At 33.8% G+C, this 21,752-nt stretch overlaps 3 protein-coding genes across 4 annotated transcripts; 2 read left to right on the forward strand and 1 right to left on the reverse strand.

Annotated features, from left to right (window-relative positions):
• Positions 1 to 201: 201 nt before the first annotated feature.
• Positions 202 to 8,470, forward strand: LOC126971743 (protein-associating with the carboxyl-terminal domain of ezrin). Of its 2 annotated transcripts, XM_050818131.1 has the most exons (7): positions 208 to 623; positions 975 to 1,160; positions 2,423 to 2,562; positions 3,766 to 3,875; positions 4,506 to 4,835; positions 6,170 to 6,357; positions 7,591 to 8,470. In XM_050818131.1, the coding sequence occupies exons 1-7, from the start codon at positions 411 to 413 to the stop codon at positions 8,356 to 8,358; spliced, it is 1,935 nt and encodes a 644-aa protein (XP_050674088.1). In that variant the 5' UTR covers positions 208 to 410; the 3' UTR covers positions 8,359 to 8,470. The 2 variants fall into 2 exon arrangements, with proteins under 2 accessions (XP_050674089.1, XP_050674088.1); XM_050818132.1 differs by lacking the exon at positions 7,591 to 8,470 and having other exon boundaries at positions 202 to 623; positions 6,174 to 6,351.
• Positions 8,471 to 8,558: 88 nt separating this feature from the next.
• LOC126971748 (1-acyl-sn-glycerol-3-phosphate acyltransferase alpha-like) lies at positions 8,559 to 15,814 on the reverse strand. The gene is made up of 5 exons (XM_050818138.1): positions 15,624 to 15,814; positions 15,423 to 15,556; positions 15,157 to 15,338; positions 13,504 to 13,669; positions 8,559 to 12,544 (listed from the first exon to the last, which is right to left on the reverse strand). The coding sequence occupies exons 1-5, from the start codon at positions 15,812 to 15,814 to the stop codon at positions 12,390 to 12,392; spliced, it is 828 nt and encodes a 275-aa protein (XP_050674095.1). The 3' UTR covers positions 8,559 to 12,389.
• Positions 15,815 to 16,677: 863 nt separating this feature from the next.
• LOC126971746 (60S ribosomal protein L5) lies at positions 16,678 to 19,578 on the forward strand. The gene is made up of 7 exons (XM_050818136.1): positions 16,678 to 16,819; positions 17,271 to 17,384; positions 17,462 to 17,611; positions 18,015 to 18,175; positions 18,397 to 18,555; positions 18,812 to 18,929; positions 19,349 to 19,578. Exons 1-7 carry the CDS (start codon positions 16,817 to 16,819, stop codon positions 19,541 to 19,543), a joined length of 900 nt encoding a protein of 299 aa, XP_050674093.1. The 5' UTR covers positions 16,678 to 16,816; the 3' UTR covers positions 19,544 to 19,578.
• Positions 19,579 to 21,752: the final 2,174 nt, after the last annotated feature.

A 21,752-nucleotide genomic window follows, 5' to 3' on the forward strand; every position in this document is an offset into this window, starting at 1 on the left:
GCAAAGTCTCGGATAAAAATGGTTCGTTTTGTGCACTCGTTGTAAAATCTTCTATTTATCTTACGGTACCAAAGAGGATGTAAATACTGTGTACAGTAACCAAGACTGTACCTACCTAACCAAGTAAAATAGGTATCTGTCGACTACTGTCAGTGCCACTCGTTTGTCATTGACAAGCCACATGTTGTCATGCACACATGCTTGATGTTTTATGTACTTTTTGTCTTCGCTTGAATTGAATTGAATTTACGAATTCCGATTCCGAATCACTTGTGTGTTGAATTAGATTGTTGCATCGTATTTGTTGAAGGAAAATGTTTTATTTATTCCAAAGAGTTGTTATTTATAAAAATTATAATAAATAGTTACAAAGTGCAATTATGAAATAGTAATTTTCATATTATCATAATATGGGAAACGAAGCTTCCAATCTCAGTGGTTTAGAGGTTTACGAGAAGGCTTGTGATTGTACTGATTTCTGGTCTCACTATCAAGCCAGTGTTAAAGATAGTTGTAGATATTTTAGTGTAAATGGAAATGGTTTAATTTCTGTCTTTAAAGGAGAAATCGGGTCTCTAGGACCTTTGTGGACTGTGTCAACACCATTAGAAAAATTTTGTAATGTAAGATTGAATTTGACTTTAACTCTTTACTACCTAATAAACATTTAATTTTTATTATAAATTTAATTGGGTCTCAGAATACTTAGATCATCACAATGTGCAGTAGTTTCTTACTTTATATTTGATAGAAATAAATATTAAATTTTCTTATCACTATTCAATTTTCTACTATGTTTAAACATTGTACAATTTGTAAAATAATGTACTTATGCGAAGTATTGTTCTATTATGAACTTCAGTCCTCATCTACTTTATCTTTGCAGTCTGTGTAAGAAATTTGATGTGCACTTTACACTGTAGACTATATTTTTATAAAACTTTCTCATTTATAACTTACTTTGACAATTTCAGAATATATTGAAATATCGGCATCCATTTATTGTTCGGTATATATCATCCTGGCTACAAAGATCTACATTTCATTTGGCAACTGAATATGTTCAGCCTCTGGCACACAAGTTAACATCCCAGACTCCATTGCAAAAGTGTATAGGTCTGAATAACATCTTGCAAGCATTAGTATTTTTACATGAACATGTAAGTTTTTTTTAATTACTCCAAATGTTACTTTGCTTAACTTCTTCCTAACATTCATTATGTCAAGACTTGATATATTGAAGTGATTCAACAGCATATTTTTAACACTAACTGCTAAACCTCAACATATTATGTTTTTTTTAACATACAATTTAATTATAGATATACAGGTGTCCCAAAACTCAATGATAACCTGGTACCGGGCGAGAGGCCAAGGTATACCAGTTATGAAAAAAATCTATGTCACTTAGTCAAGCGATGATAGACATTTTTCGAAAATGTTAAAAATTTGACACCCTTTGTTGCATTTTTAGGTACTGTGATCGCAATTTTCACAATTTTACAGTGATTTTTTTAATAATGTTATCTCAAATAACAGTGCTATTAATGGTAACCACAAATGAAAGTAATAGTCATTGTTAACTAAGTAAAATAAATTAAATTTTGACAAGTTATGGTTTATAAATTTATGTCAGTCAACTTTGACACTCTACGTTGGAAAAAAAATGTACTACACTACCTATGGCAAGTTTTTTTAAAAGATGGCCCATGTAGTCTAACTCAAAAAAACTTGCCATAGGTAGTGTAGTACATTTTTTTTCCAACGTAGAGTGTCAAAGTTGACTGACATAAATTTTATAAACCATAACTTGTCAAAATTTAATTTATTTTACTTAGTTAACAATGATTATTACTTTCATTTGTGGTTACCATTAATAGCACTGTTATTTGAGATAACATTATTAAAAAAATCACTGTAAAATTGTGAAAATTGGGATCACAGTACCTAAAAATGCGACAAAGGTGTCAAAATTTTAACATTTTCGAAAAATGTCTGTCATCGCTTGACTTAGTGACATAGATTTTTTTTCTTATTTTTTTTTTCATAACTGGTATACCGTGGCCTCTCGCCCGGTACCAGGTTATCGTTGAGTTTTGGGACACTCTGTATATAGTCTAGATGTCTATGTGTGATTGAAGCCACACAACTATATTGGACTGTAGGGGTAACAGTAAAAGTTAATGAGCACAAGGGAGTGTTTCAACTTAGCATGGCGTCCTCAAGATAAAGTGACGGTGAAACTAAGTGTACATTCCAAAGGGAAATCTTGAAATGTATTGAAAAAATGTAAGATCAATTGTAATAAGAATTGAATGCCTGTTTTCTTTTATGGTAACGGATAAATGCGTGTTCAGGTCACCATGTGTTAAGTATGTTACATTGTTGATTGTAATTATCTAAATCTGTTTATTTCCCGCAGGGTCAAGTGTCTCATAACAATGTATGTATATCATCAATATATATATGTGGTGATGATCAATGGAAGCTAGGTGGCTTACAATATTTATGCAGCTTCTCAGAATTAACATCTACATATCTTAAGCAAGCAAGATTACACAGGTTAGTTATTAACTTATGTTAGTTTATTGTTATGTTGAACCTAGCTCATGAAAGCATTTTAAATGAGTTTTAATAATGAAGCCAGTGACACAATATTTCATACTTATATTATGCTTAACTTGATTTTTGTTAGGCTGCTTAGGAAATAACTATCTGTGCCAGCATCTTTATCCCTGTGAACTTTATCTGGTAGTATGACATTTTAAACTATTATTTTGGTATTTGTTAATTGGGCATGTTATACTTTTGATATTATTGATAATATACATGTGTGATTGAATCTTCTCTCAATTTTTAAATTTAAATTACTAATATGAGAAAGTGCAATGTTAAAGAACATGAAAAGCAGCCCAAAATCATATTGTCCACTGCTGCCAGTTCTTTCTTGGGGTTGTTAATAGTCATTGTTTTATAAGGTACATTTAAAAGACTTATTTTTTGTATAAATGCATTGTTATAATATTACAAGTCTTCTCAGGAAGAGTCCCAACAACTGTAGTTCATTGTACACTTTGGCAACAATTGAATGGACAAATTAATGTTTCAAGAATGGATAAATCTTAGGAAAACATCAGACAGAAAGTTTTGTACTAAACCAAAACGTTTTTGTTATTTTACATCTGATATTGAGTTATATTACTAAGCTATTTTTTCTAAAATTACTTATTGAAATTCAATTAGAAATTGAAAATCACTTTAAATTGATTGGAAGTGAAATAAAAATTTAAAATAAATAAACCACACTTTTATCCGTTCCATACAATAATCAATAGTTTCTCATCACTTGACATTTTCTATTCATTTCCATGGCATGCCATATTGAGCCCAATACAGGCTCCAAACTATGTATGTAAATTGATGCAGCTTATTTTGTAGTTGGGAAATTAATCCATTGTTTGTTTGAGGAAAAAAAGAATAGAATTTTTTAAGGTATATTAGATATTGCTACACTTAAAAGTAATATGATTTTTGTTTAAATTATGTGATTTGTTGATTTTGCTTGTATAATTGCTAACTCACAATCAGATCTTCTTGCAGTTTTGAAATTCTATTTGAATCTAGTTAACGATTTCTCTAGACAACTTCACAAATAGACAGAAAATATATTTTACCTTCATTTTTATTAGTCCTTATAGTTTCATTACATGTGTATAAAAATACAATTGTGTAAATATATACAAACAAAAATGTGCTTATTTTAAGGTATGATAAAGCAATAGATCCAAATGAAGAGTCAAGTGAATATACCGCAACAATAGACCAGTATGCCTTTGCAGTTTTGGTTGATGAAGTTCTAAATGGATGCAAAGATGGTAAACATGCAAACTATTAAACCAATTAGTAATTTATATATAAGTAAAAAGTAACTTAATATAGGTACTTTAGAATGACTGAGACCCTCAGTGAATCAAACCTGTGCAGATTCTGCTGAGAAGTCGCTGAAAACCCCAAACACATCCTACTGGAATGCAAAGCTATTGTCAGAATTAGGCTGGGGTGTCTTAAAGTTCCTTCACTCAAAGCAGAAGACTTGCCCTGCCTATTCCCTCTGAGGATCCTACACCTCTTAAAAGTCTTGAGGATATAATTTAAACTTCCACACAGTAAAGGCACACATTTTCTATCTAGTAGCCTGGATTTTTCCACATATCATTTTAGGCATAGGAAGTTGGGGGCAGGTGCGCTAGTGCAAGCAGGTGGCACAATAGATCCAAGGATTTAACTGCATTTTAATCAACAAATCATAATAATACTAGATTAAGGGTCAGATGTAGAAGGTAACTCTTTTGAGCGCCACACATCATGCGGAAGTTCCTCAGTCTGTCCTCTAACCACTGGCGGAATTGTAGTGAACCTCTACAGGATGGGCTCTATAGGAAATAAGATATCAGCTGTAATAAAGTGTATAATAATAATAACTTAATGTTTCTTTGATGTTTTAGATGACATTCCTCATTTAAAGGATTTTAAAACATATTGTAGAGAGTGTCTACAAAATTCTGAGAGTACAAAAAGGCCTAAGCTCTCCGCTGTTTTGCAGCATAACTTTTTTAACCATGAGTTTATATTGTTACATAAGTTTTTAAGTTTTCTTGCTCTTAAGACGGAAGATGAAAAAGGAGAGTTCTTTTCTAATATTTTGGACCATCTTAAATGTTATGATGAAGAAACAGTGGCTAAGCAATTCGGAGGATTGTTGTTATCAAGACTAGTTTTGCTGGACCATACTGCCAGGGTTAATGTCATACCATATATTCTTAAGCCTAGAAACGGTAAGTCTAGTGGAATAACCATACAAACTAAATTAAATTTGTAACCAAAATTTTTGAAGGATGCGGGATGCGAACCCTCGAATTTAATTTAATTACCCACTTAAAATTTGCTTAGATATTATGAAAGAGTGACATCTCAAGTCAATTTCCTTACACAATTTTTTGGGTTGAGTAGGTTTTCAACTGTAAAGTAGATCCTGTAGATGGAGCCACAACCTGAGAGTTGAACAACACTTACAAAGATTTACGGACCTTATGTCACTCGAACGGATGGCTCAGTTGGAAAAGCGCTAGGACGGAACCCTCATTGTTCATAAATTTTGATTAAAAATTTAATTTAATTAACCCCAGAAGTAAGGAATATATCTTTAAAAATAACAAATTGTATGGTACAAACTGCAAAATAAAAGGTTGGGGGAAAAGTTGACACCCTGACACTGGTTAGAATTCTTAAGAGATCTAAACATAGATGTCTAGGTCAGGGCTATATGACACATCCCAGGCACTTTTAATTTTAGCTGAGATGTTTCTTTCTACTAGAGATGTTGTCTAGCAGTTAGCACTATCGTGATTGACGACCATACCCTTTCTACTGATCAAAATTTTAAATGTATCCAATTTCTTCATTAGATTCACTCATTTTGACAGAAAGGAAAACCTGTGCGAGGCTCCTTTGCACAGGATGCCGGCTAGATTATGGCTACCACAACGGCGCCTCTTTCTGCCGTGAAGCAGTAATGTGTAAACATTACTGTGTTTCGGTCTGAACGGTGCCAGCTAGTGAAATTACTGGGCAAATGAGACTTAACATCTTATGTCTCGAGGTGACGAGCGCAATTGTAGTGCCGCTCAGAATTTTGCGTTTCTCAAGAATCCTGAGGCACTCCATTGTAATGGGAAGGGCTTCTCAATTACCATCAGCTAAACGTTCTTCTCGTCTCGTCCCGTATTTTCATAATAAAGAAGTTAATAATAGCTGGTATCAACATTTTAATAATTTTCTTTTTTTTTTGTTATGTAACCTATTTAGTGTAATCTAAGCCAGCCAAATACAAATAACACAGCCAAGGAGATTTTATTACAAGATTACACATACTATATTTATGCCAACGAGACAAGATAAATAATGTAAGCAAACAGACCGTTACTTTGAAACATATCAATTCTTTTCAATATTCAAGGATATGGATGAAAATGTTTTGAACCCCTGAAACTGTATTTACATTCTTTATGTCGTCTTGTTGGCTTTACTATATACCTGTGCGAAAAACCGAAAAGACGTTTTTATCGACCTAATTATAAGCACATGACTAATAAATATTTATTTTTTGCAGATAGACAAAAAAATTGTGAGCAAAATGGCTTTTTTAGCCTGAGTATTTTTAAAGATCACCTGAAACCAAGATTACTTCAGTTGTTTTCAGTTAGAGATAGTCAAATTAGAATGATTTTATTGACACACTTTTCAAAGTATGTGAATGTATTTTCTCATGAGGAACTCTCGCAACAAATTTTACCAGAGGTAAATATGTAGTATGAAATTTGCTGTATAGCTTTTACCATTGCATAGACTTTGAATATACTAGCTTATAGACAAGATAACCAACATGTGACCAATTTTGATTTGTCAATGTGTGCTAATGCCAAGGGTGGGTGACTGTTTACGACTTGTCAATCAAAAGCGGTTACAGTAACATTCGATCCGCATTTCTTTTCTTGGAAAAGCTATCTTAAACAAACAAAGAGATTTTTGAACTAAATTGAAGCAATGTTGTGAGAAGATAATATATTAGTATTCTGATTCATACATTAAAGTGTCGTATGAAACTATTTTGAAAATTAGCTCAAACTACACTCATCTGAGCTATATCAGTGGCGAAATGGCAATCATCAATGGTATCAAATGGAATCAGTTTAACTAACAGTGATAGCCCATGCAACTAAGAGATCATAATCATTTTAAAATCCATAATTTTAATTTGTATAAATAATCCCAGAAGTGAGGGACTTCAAAGATAACAAATAGCTTAAGACTATTCTTGCTATGGAAAATGATGTTATGACTTTATCGAGAATTGGTGCATATAAGCATAGGCTAACACCCCATCAAACCATCACTGAACTCCGATGAGGCTCTCGTAATTTGCTGACTAATTAAAAGCTGAGCATAAATTCTGTCATTCTCCTCAAATGTTGCTTGATAGTAAAATAAAGTTTGGTCAGTAGATAGATAGATAGTTATTGTTTTTTCTGTTAAGGAGTTTTTGTTTTAAACCCTCTTAATATTTAAATAATCGGTTAAATTATTACCAGTACTTCTCTTTTAAGCTACAAGTCTTAAGTCATCTTTTAAAATATTCATATCAAGAGATAATATCCTTTGCTATCGGACAGGATTTCTTCTAATTATTTCCTTCTTTGATTTACTTTATAGCACCTATGTACACTATAATCTATTTTCTGATACGAACAAAGATTTAATTTATAAACATTTTTCAATTTACACGATTACAAGAATATGGAAGTAGTTTAATACTCCATTTTACACAGGTTCCAAATTCAAACAAAATACCTTTTTTACTGTTACAAGGGCTGATTTTGGATTTTTTAAAGTAATCAAGGTGCTAAAGTAGATTTAGAGTAGTTTTTGTCTTTTAATGTTAATAAAATAATGAATATATTGTTCTACTTTTACTATTACAAATACTATTCTTGTGTGTTATAAGAAATGTTTATACCAAAAATAACATTTTAGCTCTTACTTGGCATCAAAGATATTGATGACAATCTTGTGTCGTCTACACTGCAGTGTTTGAGTGAACTGGTACCAATATTAGGCGCTGAAACTGTTATTGGTGGTAAGAGATCTAGAATTTTTACTGATGGAAGGCCTAACTCAAATTCAGTTGTTAAAAAGGAAGGTAATCATGTGAATTATAATGGTTGTAATAATTTGAATGAGTTCAGTTGTTCAGAGAATGTATACAAAAATGTTATCAATCAAACAATATATGATGCAGCACTCTCTCTGAATGAAAGACCTTCTCCTGTTGGTGGTGAGTCTATTGATGTTGAGAATATCTCAATACTAGAAAATAGCAAAAAAACAGGGGAAGCAGAAAATTGGGATGAGTGGGACAATGACAGTCGAGAAACTACTTCGGAAGTATTTAATGAATTTAAAATGAATGAAAACTTTATTGATATCCCTTTAACTAATAACGAAAAGGCAATCGACACCTGTAGTTACCAGTATGAAAAATCGAAAACACATTTACTGCAACGGGCAGCAATTGAAGCTAAAAAGAATATTATTGATATCTCGGAGTTGGATATAAAAAATACAAAAGAACAAATGAAAAAAAATGTAGACGACGTTGATTATTTTGCTGACATGACTCCTGTGATTGAGAAACAAAACATTATTGTTTTGAGTGATAACAACATCAGTAGTAAATTTAATTTTGTACCAAGCATTGAAAATGATGACAACGAGGGTTGGGGCGAAACTTGGAATGATTGATAGAAATAATACAAAAGTCACATTGCATGGTTAAGAATTATATTATAATAAGTATAGGATGTAAATAATATTGATATTTATTATGTAATAAATCATAAATTATGTACCCACATGTTTTTGTTTTTAATTTCAACTATATATTTGGATGAAATAAACACTTGCATTACATAATATGATTTCCTTAGACATAAACGAGAATATAAAATCAATTTTAATTAATAATATCTACTTTTATTTCGCCTGTTATTTTGGCCTAAGTATAATTTATTCCTATCGACAATAATTATTCTCTATTATTACAATATTGCATCTTTTCATTTAGTTTGTCTCTACCTTTATGCTGGCCATGTGAGGTGCGAGGTGCCATATATCGATAAATATGCCGGTAGTAAGAAAAAATACATGCAGACTAAATAATTAGATCAGTATATAGTCAGTTGGAATAAGATCTGTATTTATAAACTATATGAGAATTCGACTGCTTATACAAATAAAATTTGTAACCAAAATGTATGGTCGATGCGGGACGTTAGGGTTAGCCCGCGCTTCTCTGGTACCGTCCGAGCGCTCTTACCATCTAAGCTAACCGTCCGAGTAGCGCATCGAACATAAATCTCTGAACAAGACATACCTACAGGAATGTTTTGTAATTGCATATTAGGAAACTAACTTGAGATATCGCTCTTTCAAATCTAAACAATTTGTTATTTTAAAGTGTAACCAAAATTAATAACCAAAGCGCGACTCGACCCCACGCTTCTCGGATTCCGTCCGAGTGACGCATCAAACGTAAATCTTAGTATTTATTATGTTGGTCAAAATAGTCAAGTGGCACTATTATGCCATCTTTAAGTTGCTGCAAGCTACCTACCCTCTCATAAAATTACCCTTATCTAGCCTAATGAAGACACAGCAATGAAATCTTTTTTAACGAATTTGCATGATATTTACATAGTCACAGCCGTATTTACATAACAAATTTCACATAATATATAATATTTTTATATGAATAACAAATATTGATAATATAATAATAAATATATAACTGAGTGCGTGTCGAATTTGAACATGTGCTCTTACACTTGCTTCGTATAGTCGACAATAATAAATACAATCTTTAAGTGTAAATTTACAACAAAATAACAAAAATATCTACCAATTCTTATGAGCTAAGTGTAATAAAAAATTGCTTTGCTAATATAAACTTTTGTAGAAATTAATAAAACAACTGCTTAAAAATAAAATGAGAAACATTTGTAGGTAGTTCAAAATTTTAAATCGCCGCTATTTTGTGGTTTTATCGACGTTTTCACAGCTGTCATAGTCTGTCTAGACGCATAAATGATCTAAGAACTTTCATTATTATTATTACCTACTGTATGTTTTCTTATAATTTACTTGAAATTAGTATAAAACAGTCCTTGTTTATTGCTATATGTACTAATAATTAAACGAAAAGCGTATGCGTATTCTAGTATGGAAATAAGTCAAAATTCACTATATATTTACAACCTTTGCAGCATATATTATAACTGTAAAGTGATTTGATGTAGAAACATTTTTTACAATTTCTGCATTACCTTTTGCATATCAGACTGGTAGCGGTATAATCAGGGACCCAACCCCTACCAGCTTCAATACCTTTTACTTCCAAATTCTGGCAAACGATAGTAGATTTTTATCCGAAATACACACATCAAAGAAGTCTAAGCAACATGCATGATATTACAAATTTACCATTTATATTAATTAATTTCTAAGTCTTTATTCACTCAAAGTGCATAGGTATGTAAACTTTTTTGTTGTTACTGGTTGTAAAAAAATTCGATTGTTTTGTTTTTTTTTTTTTTCATAAAATTAAATGAAATGGAATTTCAGTGCGTTTTTATTGCTACGTTTAGTCTTGATTTTATAATTTTACCAACCATTTAAATACAGTAAGCGACAAAATTGAATTGTTAGATTAAATGCAAAGAGCTGTAGGGATGTTGCAAGCGGGAATTAATCAATTTCAGGTATCTCGGCATTTTGGCATTCATAAAAGTGTTATTTGTCGTCTTTGGCAGCGCTACAATAATACAAGGGAACCCGCTGAACAGCATTCAGGTCGTAAAAGGAGTACAGCCTCTCGGCAGGACCGGTGCATACAAATGACTGCAAGACGCCAGCCGATGTTAACCGCTCGTGAGATAAGTTTGAGGCTACAAAATTCAAGTGGTGTTGATGTAAGTCCCTAAACTGCGAACTCGACTGCATGAGTACGGCCTACGAGCTCGACGCCCAATTAGGTGGCTTCCGATACGTCACGGGAATCGCGCTCGTCGAAATGAATGGTGTAGAGAACGCATAACATGGAATCAGGAACAATGGGATAAAATTTATGTTTTCCGATGAGTTGAGATGAAGCGAACTGAGCTCGTTTTTGTAAATGGAAACATGAACGCTGAAAATTACGTTGAGGATATTCTCAGACCTTATGTCCATCCATTTACACAAACCTTTGGCTCCGATTTTACGTTAATACATGACAATGCGCGTTCACATACAGCTCGGCGAACCAGTCAATACTTGGCAACGGAGAACGTCCGGGTATTGCCCTGGCCTGCACAATCGCCAGACCTCAACCCCATCGAGCACCAATGGGACATGCTCCAGAGACGTGTTTTGAAGGACTTGGACGCAGTGACAACAACCCAACAGCTGAAGGATTTGCTACAATTCCATTGGGAGCGAATACCGCAAGATGACATAAACAGTCTAATTAATTAAATGAATAATCGTTGCCGACAAGTTCTGAATAGCAGAGGAGGCCATACTTTGTTACAAATTATCCTATTCTTTCACAAATTCATTTTCTTTAGAAATTTCATTTCGTTAAAAAAATTGTATATACCTTATGTACCTTAGTTTCTGCAGTATATTCTAATATTGTTAATTTATGTTATTAAAAGAACTTATAAAGACAACAACTATTATTTTTACATCATAGGACCCTTAAAATATTATTTTAAAAATAAAATACAACGTTATAATGTGAAAAACCACTCGACAACACCATCCTAAAATTTAAATTAGTACATGTTGCTTAGACATTTTTGATGTGTGGACAACCAACAAGAATATTTTTAAAAACATTTTTTCAATTTAAGCACTTACAATAACCAACGCCCTTCAGGACTGTGGGAAAAAAATCACGCAATGTTGGTTAGTACTCCATTTTTCTTGATAAACGATAAAGGCCGGACCGCATGAGAGCGGTCTGCATTACAACTGCAATTAAGCGGCAGCTCGCGTCATTTCTATACCAGTTCACGTGCTAGCAGCGTTACAAGATGAGCGAAAGTGGCGAGGAAACAAATTGTGATATTCGCCTTCTCAATAGCGTGACTGTGGTACGTCAGTAATCTATTTTTTCTCGCCCATAATTCGTTCTTCTACACACAAGGTAACGTCGAGCGACGTGAAGCGACGCGCCGCGCAGCGCCGCTCTCTCTCTAATGCGGTCCGGCCTTAAATGTCAAATTATTCATTAGCTGCTGCCCGCAACGTCGTCCATATATGTCGAAAATATGCCTGATAATGACGATATAGCGTTATAATATGGAGCCCATGTGTTGTCCCTACCTCTAGTTAATCAGAATTAAATCTATTCAGTAGGTTTACAGACGAAGGTCTTATAAAGTAAGTACCTACCTAAATATTTCATTCGGTATTGTTTGTACAAACTACAAGTATTTTTTGTTGAATAATGTACTTAGTTTTATTTAGTTGCGATTTTATTACATACATCTTTAGATTTATTTCTATATAAAGGTATATACCATTTTCTATGCATTAAAGCTGCTCATGATTTTATATATCCACAAGAATTAGTTATCATTACAGTGCGGAATTTATTATGTATGATTTCACTAAAAATAAACCTGAAAAGATTGATTGACTAGATCTTATAATATAGAAAACAAACGATTCAATAAAAAATAAAAATTGATATCAATAAATATAAGAAGAAGCAGATATGCATTAAATGGTTAAACTGCTATTTTCTTTTCTCCAACAAGATATTTAGAGCTCTCATTAAAAACTTCAATCATTTGTTGCCTTGCTTTCTCTGAGAGAAATTCAAGGTCGTCTCGAGTTAAGCCTTTCGTAGGTATTGGAGGCAGAGTTGTTATCACTACTTTTCCTGAAAAAAAAAGCAAATAATTGGGTTATTTCACTTAAAATAATACTTAGCTGTCTCTTTTTAATTACCTACCTAAAAAGTCTGGAAATGAATCTAGAATAGGAGAAGGTCGTAAATATGCATGCAGTCAATTTTTTTCGTATGTGGCATCAAAATAAATATAACGTCATGTTAGTTTTTTTTGCATGGAAGAATACGACAAACGAACACACTAATACGGATAATCTGATGGTATGTGATCACCGTGGCCTATACTCTCTTGCAACACCAGAAGATGAGAGGAATAACAAGAGCGTTGCCGATCATATTGGTGCATAGCGGGTGAGGATCCAGTCGGGGGCACTTGGGTTAAAAAACAATAAGCGAAGGTACCTACGTAGGTACCTAACACTATGGTGCGTACAAATTACGCGCGTCAGCCGCGAGCCATGTTCCACCCAAGTTAACCTTCATTTGCCGCGCGAGCCAATGTGTTGATTTCAGCCAATTTAGTACTCCAGCTGAGTAAAAATATTCCTTGATCCAGCTTGAACAACCCGCGCCAACTAAGCAGACCAGTTAATCTTGTAAGACAAAATACTTTACAAATTTCTGGCATCTGGAGACTCATATACTAGCCTGCAATAAATTTTTCGAGTATGAAAACAATCAACTGTCCATTTTTACGTATTCGCAGCGTGAGCCAAAACTACAACCATCCCAACTGAGTGCGAGCGAATGACAGAAGCACTTTTGATGCGATCTCAAAAACCGATAGCGAGCGGATTGCCGTGCGTGACTATATTCGATGGTTTGCCGCGTGTAATTTTTACGCACCTTTATCTACTCAAATACATCGACCACATAAAAATCACGGGGCAGAGGCGCAAAGATCGGCCTTGCCTAGCCATTTTTAAATAAAATTAGTAAATTGTATTAGAGAAAATAGAAAAAATTAAGTATCCATACATATATCATACCTGGTTCAAATGTTTTGGTACCGCTGTCTAAAAAGTAATATTGGCTAAATACAACAGGCATGACCGGTATTTGAGCATCTATAGCTGAATAAAAAGCTCCTTTTTTAAAAGGTTGTATTGAACCCTTATTGTATCTTGCTCCCTCAGGAAACACCCATAATTTAGTCTGAAATGAAGGTATATATTATAACTTACGAAATAATTTTTAGACGAGGTGAAATTTCTAAAACCATTGCGACCACTGAATACTTAAAACAAATGCACTTTGACTTCCTTAGTATGGCATAATTGGCTTTGGATAATTATAAATTCGACTCTTACTACAAAACTCACACATTTGCAATACATAGAGTATAACCCCCTTATTCATAATAGTCTGCTAACTTAAAGAATTGCTAATTCTCACTCTGTCTTCTTCTATTGACCTGAGTCAGAATGAGAAAAAACACTCCTAAGCGGCTGTATAAAGTTAGCGGACCATTATGAATAAGGGGGTAAATCCCTACAAATAAATCTTATGTAGTCGAAACTCTCTTTTTTATTGTTGTTCAAAATTATGTCTTAATACACCACATTGATAGACTATTATTTAAAATTTCAAAAGCAATTCCCTCTAACAATCAAATTCGAGAACTAAGCATCAAGTTTGGTCACTCAGCGTTAGAGAACGCAGTGACCAAATTCCTAAATTGAGTGCTCTAATAGCTTTGAAATAGATGTTACATTCGTGAGCAACTATTATCATTAAAATACTTTTCTGGAAAAATGAACAATTTGGCTATTTAACGTTAGAGGGTGCGCGGGCTACTCTACATATCTATAAGATGTTAAGAGCGGCAATTCTTTCTTTTTCTTGCATACAAATGCTCGTACGTGATTATGTCGTTTTAATGAAGTTTTAGTTAAAAAAATTACTAATACGTATCTTGTGCTTTGTATCTAGGTTTCTATCGAAGCAGAAAATACAAATTAACTTCGTGAAACAAATATAGTATAACCCTCGAAATATCTGCTTTTTTGCACAAACTTTACCTCAACTTTGGTCGTGAATAATGTACTTACTCATAAGTTATAAAAGTAAAGAAAACTTTCTATACGAAAATTACTCAAAAAACGAACTTTCGGGAAGAAGTTTTATGGAATTTCTACACACACTTTTTCGTTCAATGTTATGGCTTTCTCTTGCTTGTCGTCAACACGCGATATGCATTGGAGTAAACAACATGCTTGTCGATCATGTTCGCGTTGCGATGTTTCATAGTCCTATCCAACCTGTTACCTATTTTTCTGACAAAAAGTCCTCTTTTGCAACACCGGAGGTGGCTCAGAAGCTTTGCCGGCTGTTAAGCTCAGTGAAAGGGATTTTTTAAGGGAGGTCTCATCGTTTGTTACTTGGAAACACCGCTGAAGGAAGTTGAAGTAACAGTGCTGGAACACCACAATATTGTTGATTGTGCGTGTGTGTGGTGCATGCTGGATTTCGACGGGAGGAATCGGGTAAAATATCTCCAAATTATAGAGTCTCAAAAATTTTTCTAAATAATGCTTATTACTTAAGTCACGTATCTAGGGAACGCCAAGAGATCGAACCGTTCCCAGATTAGTGGATAGTTTTGGATTCAGTTTGGTAAATACCTTAAAGTACCTACGTACCTTTTCTCTAATTACACGATCTGTAGCTTTTTTCATTAATTTTCGAGCTCTATCAGTCTTTAGTCGGTCAATAAATACTAAACCCGACAACCAGGCTCCGAAACCAAAGGCACCAGCAAACATTAAAGGTCTCTTAGCAACAACGGTACAGCGCTTCATCCTTGGCCACATCTCAAACATACCTAAAAAGAAAATATACGGTCCATATTGCCTTATTGTTCTTCGTTGTCCCTATTATTACTAATATTAATTATGAGTTTATTTACCAAGAATATCAAGCGAGCTTTGATGATTTGATATGACTATGCAGCATTCATCTGTATCCCAATGCTCCAAGCCTCTTAATTCCCACTCTACACCGACTATATGAGAAGCGTAGCGACAAAATCTTGAAGCAACTCTGTTGAACAAATATTTTAAATAGTTGCGAGCAAAATTTGATCAAATCAATAATTATTCCAACTCACATTAAATTCGTTACATCGCGAGGGTATAGTAGCACTACTGGTAATAGAACTGTACAAGTAATCAATACGTATGTGTAATATAATAAGAATTTCAAGTAATATCGAAAAACATTGCTTTTTTCGTAAAGAAAGGGCAAGGTAAATATAAAACCCGCCAAAAATAATTCAGGATATGAATAGGAGGAAGCCATAACGAACCATAGACATTTGTATTATTTTTAATATAAAGGTTTAATATTTTAGGATGGTGTTATTATAATGTTATATGAAAATATTTTTAGAGAAAGTAAAATGTGGAGATAAAAATGCTTCACCATCGAGATAGGTATAGTTTTAATATAAAGTAGATTAACGCTAACATAAGTTTTTGTTACATTTTTTTTTAAATTTATTTAGTGGCATGGTTTAAAAAAAGATAGATATTTTTTGTAAGAGGTACCTTATTTTTTTATTGGTTTTTAGTAATGCACTTGCACATCAACTACATAAATAATTCAGCTGTTGTGTCATAAATTTTATAAAAATATTTAAGGAAATAAAAAAAACGTCAACCATTGTTACCAAGTAATAAAGATGAAGAGCTAGTGAATATCGAATTGTAATATTCACGTACAATGAAGGATTACTCCATTATTAATTAGCTCTTTCAGATATTTTTTATTATATATTATCATATATATATATTTTCTTGATCTATGTGAACTTTTTTCTTGCGTTATTTCTTTCTTATCGAAACAAAAAAATTGTTAAGTGTTATTTTTAAAATTATCATCCATAATTTCATGACACTGTCCCTCTTGATTATTGATGATAAAATGTACTTCCATCTTAGTTTTTTATTCAATTAAAAATAAGTTGGAAAGAAAACCGATGGAGACAGCTCGTTGATCAATTGATTGTGAGTCATAATCCTTAGCAGTGAGGGAATGACTAAGAAGAGAGAAACATATCTGAAACGTTCAAGTTCCAAGTAACTTAACCATATTAAGTTCTGACTACTGGCAACAATGAATTTAAAAAAAACCGAGATATTTGAGTTTTGACAGCAGACAGGAATAGAATGACATATGGTAAATGGCAAATTTGACAACCTGATTCGGCGTCAATAGCAGTCGTAAATTCACAGATCTTTTAATTTTTTGTTTCAGCCGGGAACGTGTCGTTAGTGTTGTATTGCTATAAAATTTAGTGAAATGGTAAGGATTACTAAAATATTTATCTCAGCAGCGGTTGCTTTTTAATTATTTCATTGTTTTTAATATATTTTTACGGAATCATGTGGTGATTACTCAGATAACTTATGATTTAATTATTGAGGTTTCAATCATGGACTTAAAATATTGTGTGAAATAATATTTAATTATCATCAATTTCTTTAGAATATACGAGCCAACCTAATACAGTTTATTTTAACCAGTCAATTATATGTTTTTCTATTCTAAATGATGAACTTCTGACACATGCGCGTCATCTGATATTGTGGACTACACGGTGAGAGAATGTGAGGCATGTTTTATGCTTCTCATTATTTGAACTGTGTTTGAAAGCAATAACTTTGATTATAAAGTGTCTCTGATACTACCTACATTAATATTTTTTTTCGCTTTAAATTATGTTCAGTGGGTTAAATAATTGCTTTATTGACAGGCTTTCGTGAAAGTTGTGAAGAATAAGCAATACTTCAAGAGGTACCAAGTTAAGTTTAAGAGGCGTCGCGAAGGTAAAACCGACTACTATGCACGCAAACGATTAACTGTCCAGGTATAAAATTCTGCAATTTAAAAAAAATAGGAAACTTTTTATCTTTATAAAATTGAATTTATGTTATTGTTTGACAGGATAAGAACAAATACAACACACCCAAGTACCGTCTGATTGTTCGTCTCTCAAATAAGGATGTTACATGCCAAGTGGCATACTCACGTATTGAAGGAGACCATATGGTCTGTGCAGCTTATTCCCATGAGTTACCGAATTATGGTATCAAGGTATGTGTTTTTTTATGCTTGTAAAAAATAGCCTTTACTCTTACATGATTTATGTGTCTTGATAGAGTCTGTTGCTGTTAAGCAACACATGAAAACAGGAAAGGTTTTATTAAGTGTGTGCAAGCTACATCTTTCACTCCTGTTAATTATGTTGCCTTGTTTGTGTGTGTGTGCTTTGCTGGAAATAGAAGTGCAATTATTTCCGACATGATCACAGTCTATCCAGATGTATAAATTATCTAAGCCTTTTCGTATTTAATGATGAATTTGAACGGGCGGTCTGAAGCAATGTACAAATGCAATCAAAACTGTTGTTATATGTTCAATACTGAAACTTTATTAATTTATTTATTTTCACATTTGGTTTCCCCGTAGGCTGGAACTAATATGGTATATGTTTTAGGTTGGTTTGACCAATTATGCTGCTGCTTATTGCACAGGTCTTCTATTAGCCAGACGTCTACTCCAAAAACTGGGATTAGATACACTTTACACTGGTACCACTGATGTTACTGGTGATGAGTACAATGTAGAGCCAGTTGACAATGGACCAGGTGCCTTCAGGTTGGTATTAATTCAAAAAAAATTTTACATTAAGACTCAACTCGTGGCTAATCTATTTCTGTTGAATTTCTTTTCATATTTTTTGTCATATCAATTTGGGTTGCCTGTACATATTTAAAGTTATTGGTCCAAGTGTGTATTTAAAAGATTTCTTTTCAAAATTGTATGAACAAAAATACGAAAAAATCATAGGGGTATTTTATTATCTACTAACCTTGCAGATGTTACTTGGATGTAGGTTTGGCAAGAACAACTACTGGCGCCCGTGTATTTGGAGCCATGAAGGGAGCAGTTGATGGTGGTCTTAATGTTCCCCACTCACTCAAACGATTCCCAGGATATGATGCAGAAGCAAAGAAATTCAATGCTGAAGTCCACAGGTACACCATATGTTATAGTAATATGCCGTTTCCCTTAACATAAGCAGGATTATTAAAAAATTTGCTCTTATCATCCTTTGAGAAGTAGATTATCTATTTATCAAACAGCTGTATAGAGCAATATTATACCCAATGACTTTTGGTTGTCAGAAAATTCATATGAATTTTTCAAACCGGTTATTGGAACATTATCACATTGAATTATATTAGAAGTTTATTTGTTAGTGTCTATTATTAATGTAATTCAATTTTGTAGAGCTCACATATTCGGATTACATGTTGCTGAATACATGCGTAACTTAGAACAAGAAGATGATGATACCTTCAAGAGACAATTTGGCAAATATATCAAAGTTGGTGTCACTGCTGACTCAGTAAGTACCTTATAATATTGTTATTCTTACGTCCAACCAAATTACTGCTTAATTTATTTGTTACTGCAGTGTCGAATTTGGACAAAATAATAAGCACTAAATAATCTCAAGTGCATCTCTTTTTTTTTTTGGGATTGTTAATATTTATGCAACAATGACTTAATTTTATAGAATATAACACATTATAGTATAGATGACTACTGCTAAAAAGTTTGGTTCCTGTATAGTCATGAATTATACAAAAAATTGCCAAAACCACAAAATAAAAAACATTTTTTGTGTATAGATTCACTATAATGAAGAATATAGAAGCAATGCATTTCTAAATTAATTGAAAGATACATCAAATAAATTTCTTATTTGGGGGTTGTCTATTAATAACTTTCTGAGAGGTGATTAAAACAAATACTCCATTGCAGGTTGAAAGTCTTTACAAGAAAGCTCATGAAGCCATCAGAGCGGATCCAGCACACAAAAAGAAGGAGGCCAAGAAGGATCCCGCCAAACAGAAACGCTGGAACAAACGTAAACTTACCCTGGCAGAAACAAAGAACAGAATCAAACAGAAGAAGGCATCCTTCATTAAAAGACTGCAAGCTCAAGCAGAAGCTTAGTGGCTTACTTTACATCAATAAAGCCATTAAAACAGTTCATGTGTATAATTTAAATTAGGTTGATATCCATAATATAATATAGTGTATCAAGAAACAAAAATATGTCTCCAAAAAGTTCATAAACTGCCAAAAGCCGTAGTAAAGGTGTTTGTAAATCAAATTGCCACAACTGCTTAGGAAGGGGTTTCACTATTCAAATGCATGGGGATGACTGCTAGTAGTATCATGGTCATATTATTTTATGTAGGTATATGTCATATTATCACTTGACAGAGCCTTCAGACAATGGGATCATTTGAGTACACCCATACAGTGACTTATGTATGTTGCTTAAATATGTACATACCTGACGACCTGCATAGCCGAGTGGTTAGCGATCCTACCTACAAAGCTAGAGGTCCCGGGTTCGAAACCCGGTAGGTGCAAGCATTTATATGATGAATATGGATGTTTGTTTCCGAGTCATGCATGTTTAAATGTATTTATGTATGTATATTGTATTAAATATATCATTGTCTTGCAACCCATAACACAGGCTATATATGCTCAACTTGGGCAAGATAATTTGTGTAAAAAGTGTGTTAATATTATTATTGTACCTATGTATATGAATTATTCATTCGCCGTAATCTTTGTATATGTAAAACGAAAGGTTCTACTTTGATCTATAAAGAAAAAAAATTGAAGAGGGCAAACACGCGTACGTGTCACCGCCGCCCACATTCTCCTACAACACCAGAGGTTCACATGAGAGTAAAGGTGTTCTGTGCATGAGCGTTTCCGGCCTATCAGGAATGTGTACACGCTTTTTTTGAGGGTACCCATGTCGTATCGTCCCGGAAACACTGCACAAGGAAGCACATTCCACAGCCTTGTTGGGTGTGGAAAAAAGTTCCTCGAAAACCGCACACTGGACGAACGCCACATCCAGATGGTGGGCATGATATCTTAATTTGTGGCGTGTTGTGCGTAAGTGGATTTCGACGGCAGTAATCAAGTGAAACATCTTTCCTAAATACTCCCCGTGATTTTAATTAGAAATTACTAATTAAATGCGTTAGAAGACAATAAATCCACGTCTCTACGCAACGCCAAGTGATCCAGCCATTTACAGAGCACGGGGTCCCCGTCAATTCGACTTGCTCTGCGTTGAGCGAGGTCAAATGGATCGAACTGATACTGGGGTGGGCCAGACCAGAGGTGACAGCAATACTCCATATGTGGCCGGACCTGCGCTTTGTAAAGCGCTTAAATGTGGGCCGGCTTGGAGTATTCCCGTGTTCTATTAATGACGCCCAGCTTCTCGTTAGAGTAAAAGTGTTCTGTGCCCAGCTTCTTCGAAGTCTCGCAGAACTGGCAATCGCTTGAGATTTCGAGACTCAGAATTCCGATACTAGGCGAGGCTTTAAGGGAAGTGTTGTCAAAGAGGGGTGATAAACGACAAATTTTTTTAGTGGTAAACGCGCAAACTTGGGTCTTCTGGAGGTTAAATTGGACAAGGTTAATTTTACCCCATTCCGCGACCCTCTCAAGACATGGACTCTATAGTAGACACAAGTTTCTCCCGGCACTGGTCGACGATTTCAGTGAGTGACCTGCACGGCAAGTCATCCCGCGTCATGGCATCCCCATTACTGTCGGTAGTTGTTCTTTCTGTCAAAGTAAGAAATAAATTTTCTGTACAACAATGTGATGTTGGTGCCAAGTTAGACTACATTGACATTCAACTACCTACCTATGTACCCTTAGAATATTGACACTACAGAAGTAGCGTCGGTTACTTCATTACAATTAGAAATAACAAGCGTTAAACAACTTAGGCTGAGATCTTGCATCTCTACCGCGTAACCCATTTTATTGTTTGCCCCAATGTCAACTTTGAGGCAAACAAACAAGATCTATACTTCCGAATAGTATTTTTGTGATTTTATTGTTTTCAAACGTATTTGCAGAACTTATTAAAGTTAACGCCATGGTTGGGTGTTGTGTGTCTGGCTGCCAGAGCAGTAGTGAATGTAAAAATCCAGGAGTTAGCTTCAATTTTTCACCTATAATTTTCAATATAATTTGTAACAGCTCGTATCAAATAAATATATGAACTATTCTTTCCAAAACTATTCATTTATGATCCATGTAATCAAAATAAACTTAACATAAAACAGTGACAACCAAAATGTTTTACCCAAGTTATAGGGTAATAATTTTATTT

Source organism: Leptidea sinapis, chromosome 24, assembly GCF_905404315.1.
Source record: "Leptidea sinapis chromosome 24, ilLepSina1.1, whole genome shotgun sequence".
Taxonomy (NCBI): domain Eukaryota; kingdom Metazoa; phylum Arthropoda; class Insecta; order Lepidoptera; family Pieridae; genus Leptidea; species Leptidea sinapis.

Coding starts and splice junctions, on each gene's coding strand:
- LOC126971746 (XM_050818136.1), top strand. Junction 17,385..17,461: donor GCAAACGATTAACTGTCCAG/GTATAAAATTCT, acceptor ATTGTTTGACAG/GATAAGAACAAATACAACAC. Junction 18,556..18,811: donor TTCAATGCTGAAGTCCACAG/GTACACCATATG, acceptor TCAATTTTGTAG/AGCTCACATATTCGGATTAC.
- LOC126971743 (XM_050818131.1), top strand. CDS start 411: ATGGGAAACGAAGCTTCCAATCTCAGTGGTTTAGAGGTTTACGAGAAG. Junction 3,876..4,505: donor TCTAAATGGATGCAAAGATG/GTAAACATGCAA, acceptor TTGATGTTTTAG/ATGACATTCCTCATTTAAAG. Junction 4,836..6,169: donor TATTCTTAAGCCTAGAAACG/GTAAGTCTAGTG, acceptor TATTTTTTGCAG/ATAGACAAAAAAATTGTGAG.
- LOC126971748 (XM_050818138.1), bottom strand. CDS start 15,814: ATGGCTTCCTCCTATTCATATCCTGAATTATTTTTGGCGGGTTTTATA. Junction 15,557..15,623: donor CGCGATGTAACGAATTTAAT/GTGAGTTGGAAT, acceptor TTTGTTCAACAG/AGTTGCTTCAAGATTTTGTC. Junction 12,545..13,503: donor TACCAAAACATTTGAACCAG/GTATGATATATG, acceptor TTTTTTTTTCAG/GAAAAGTAGTGATAACAACT.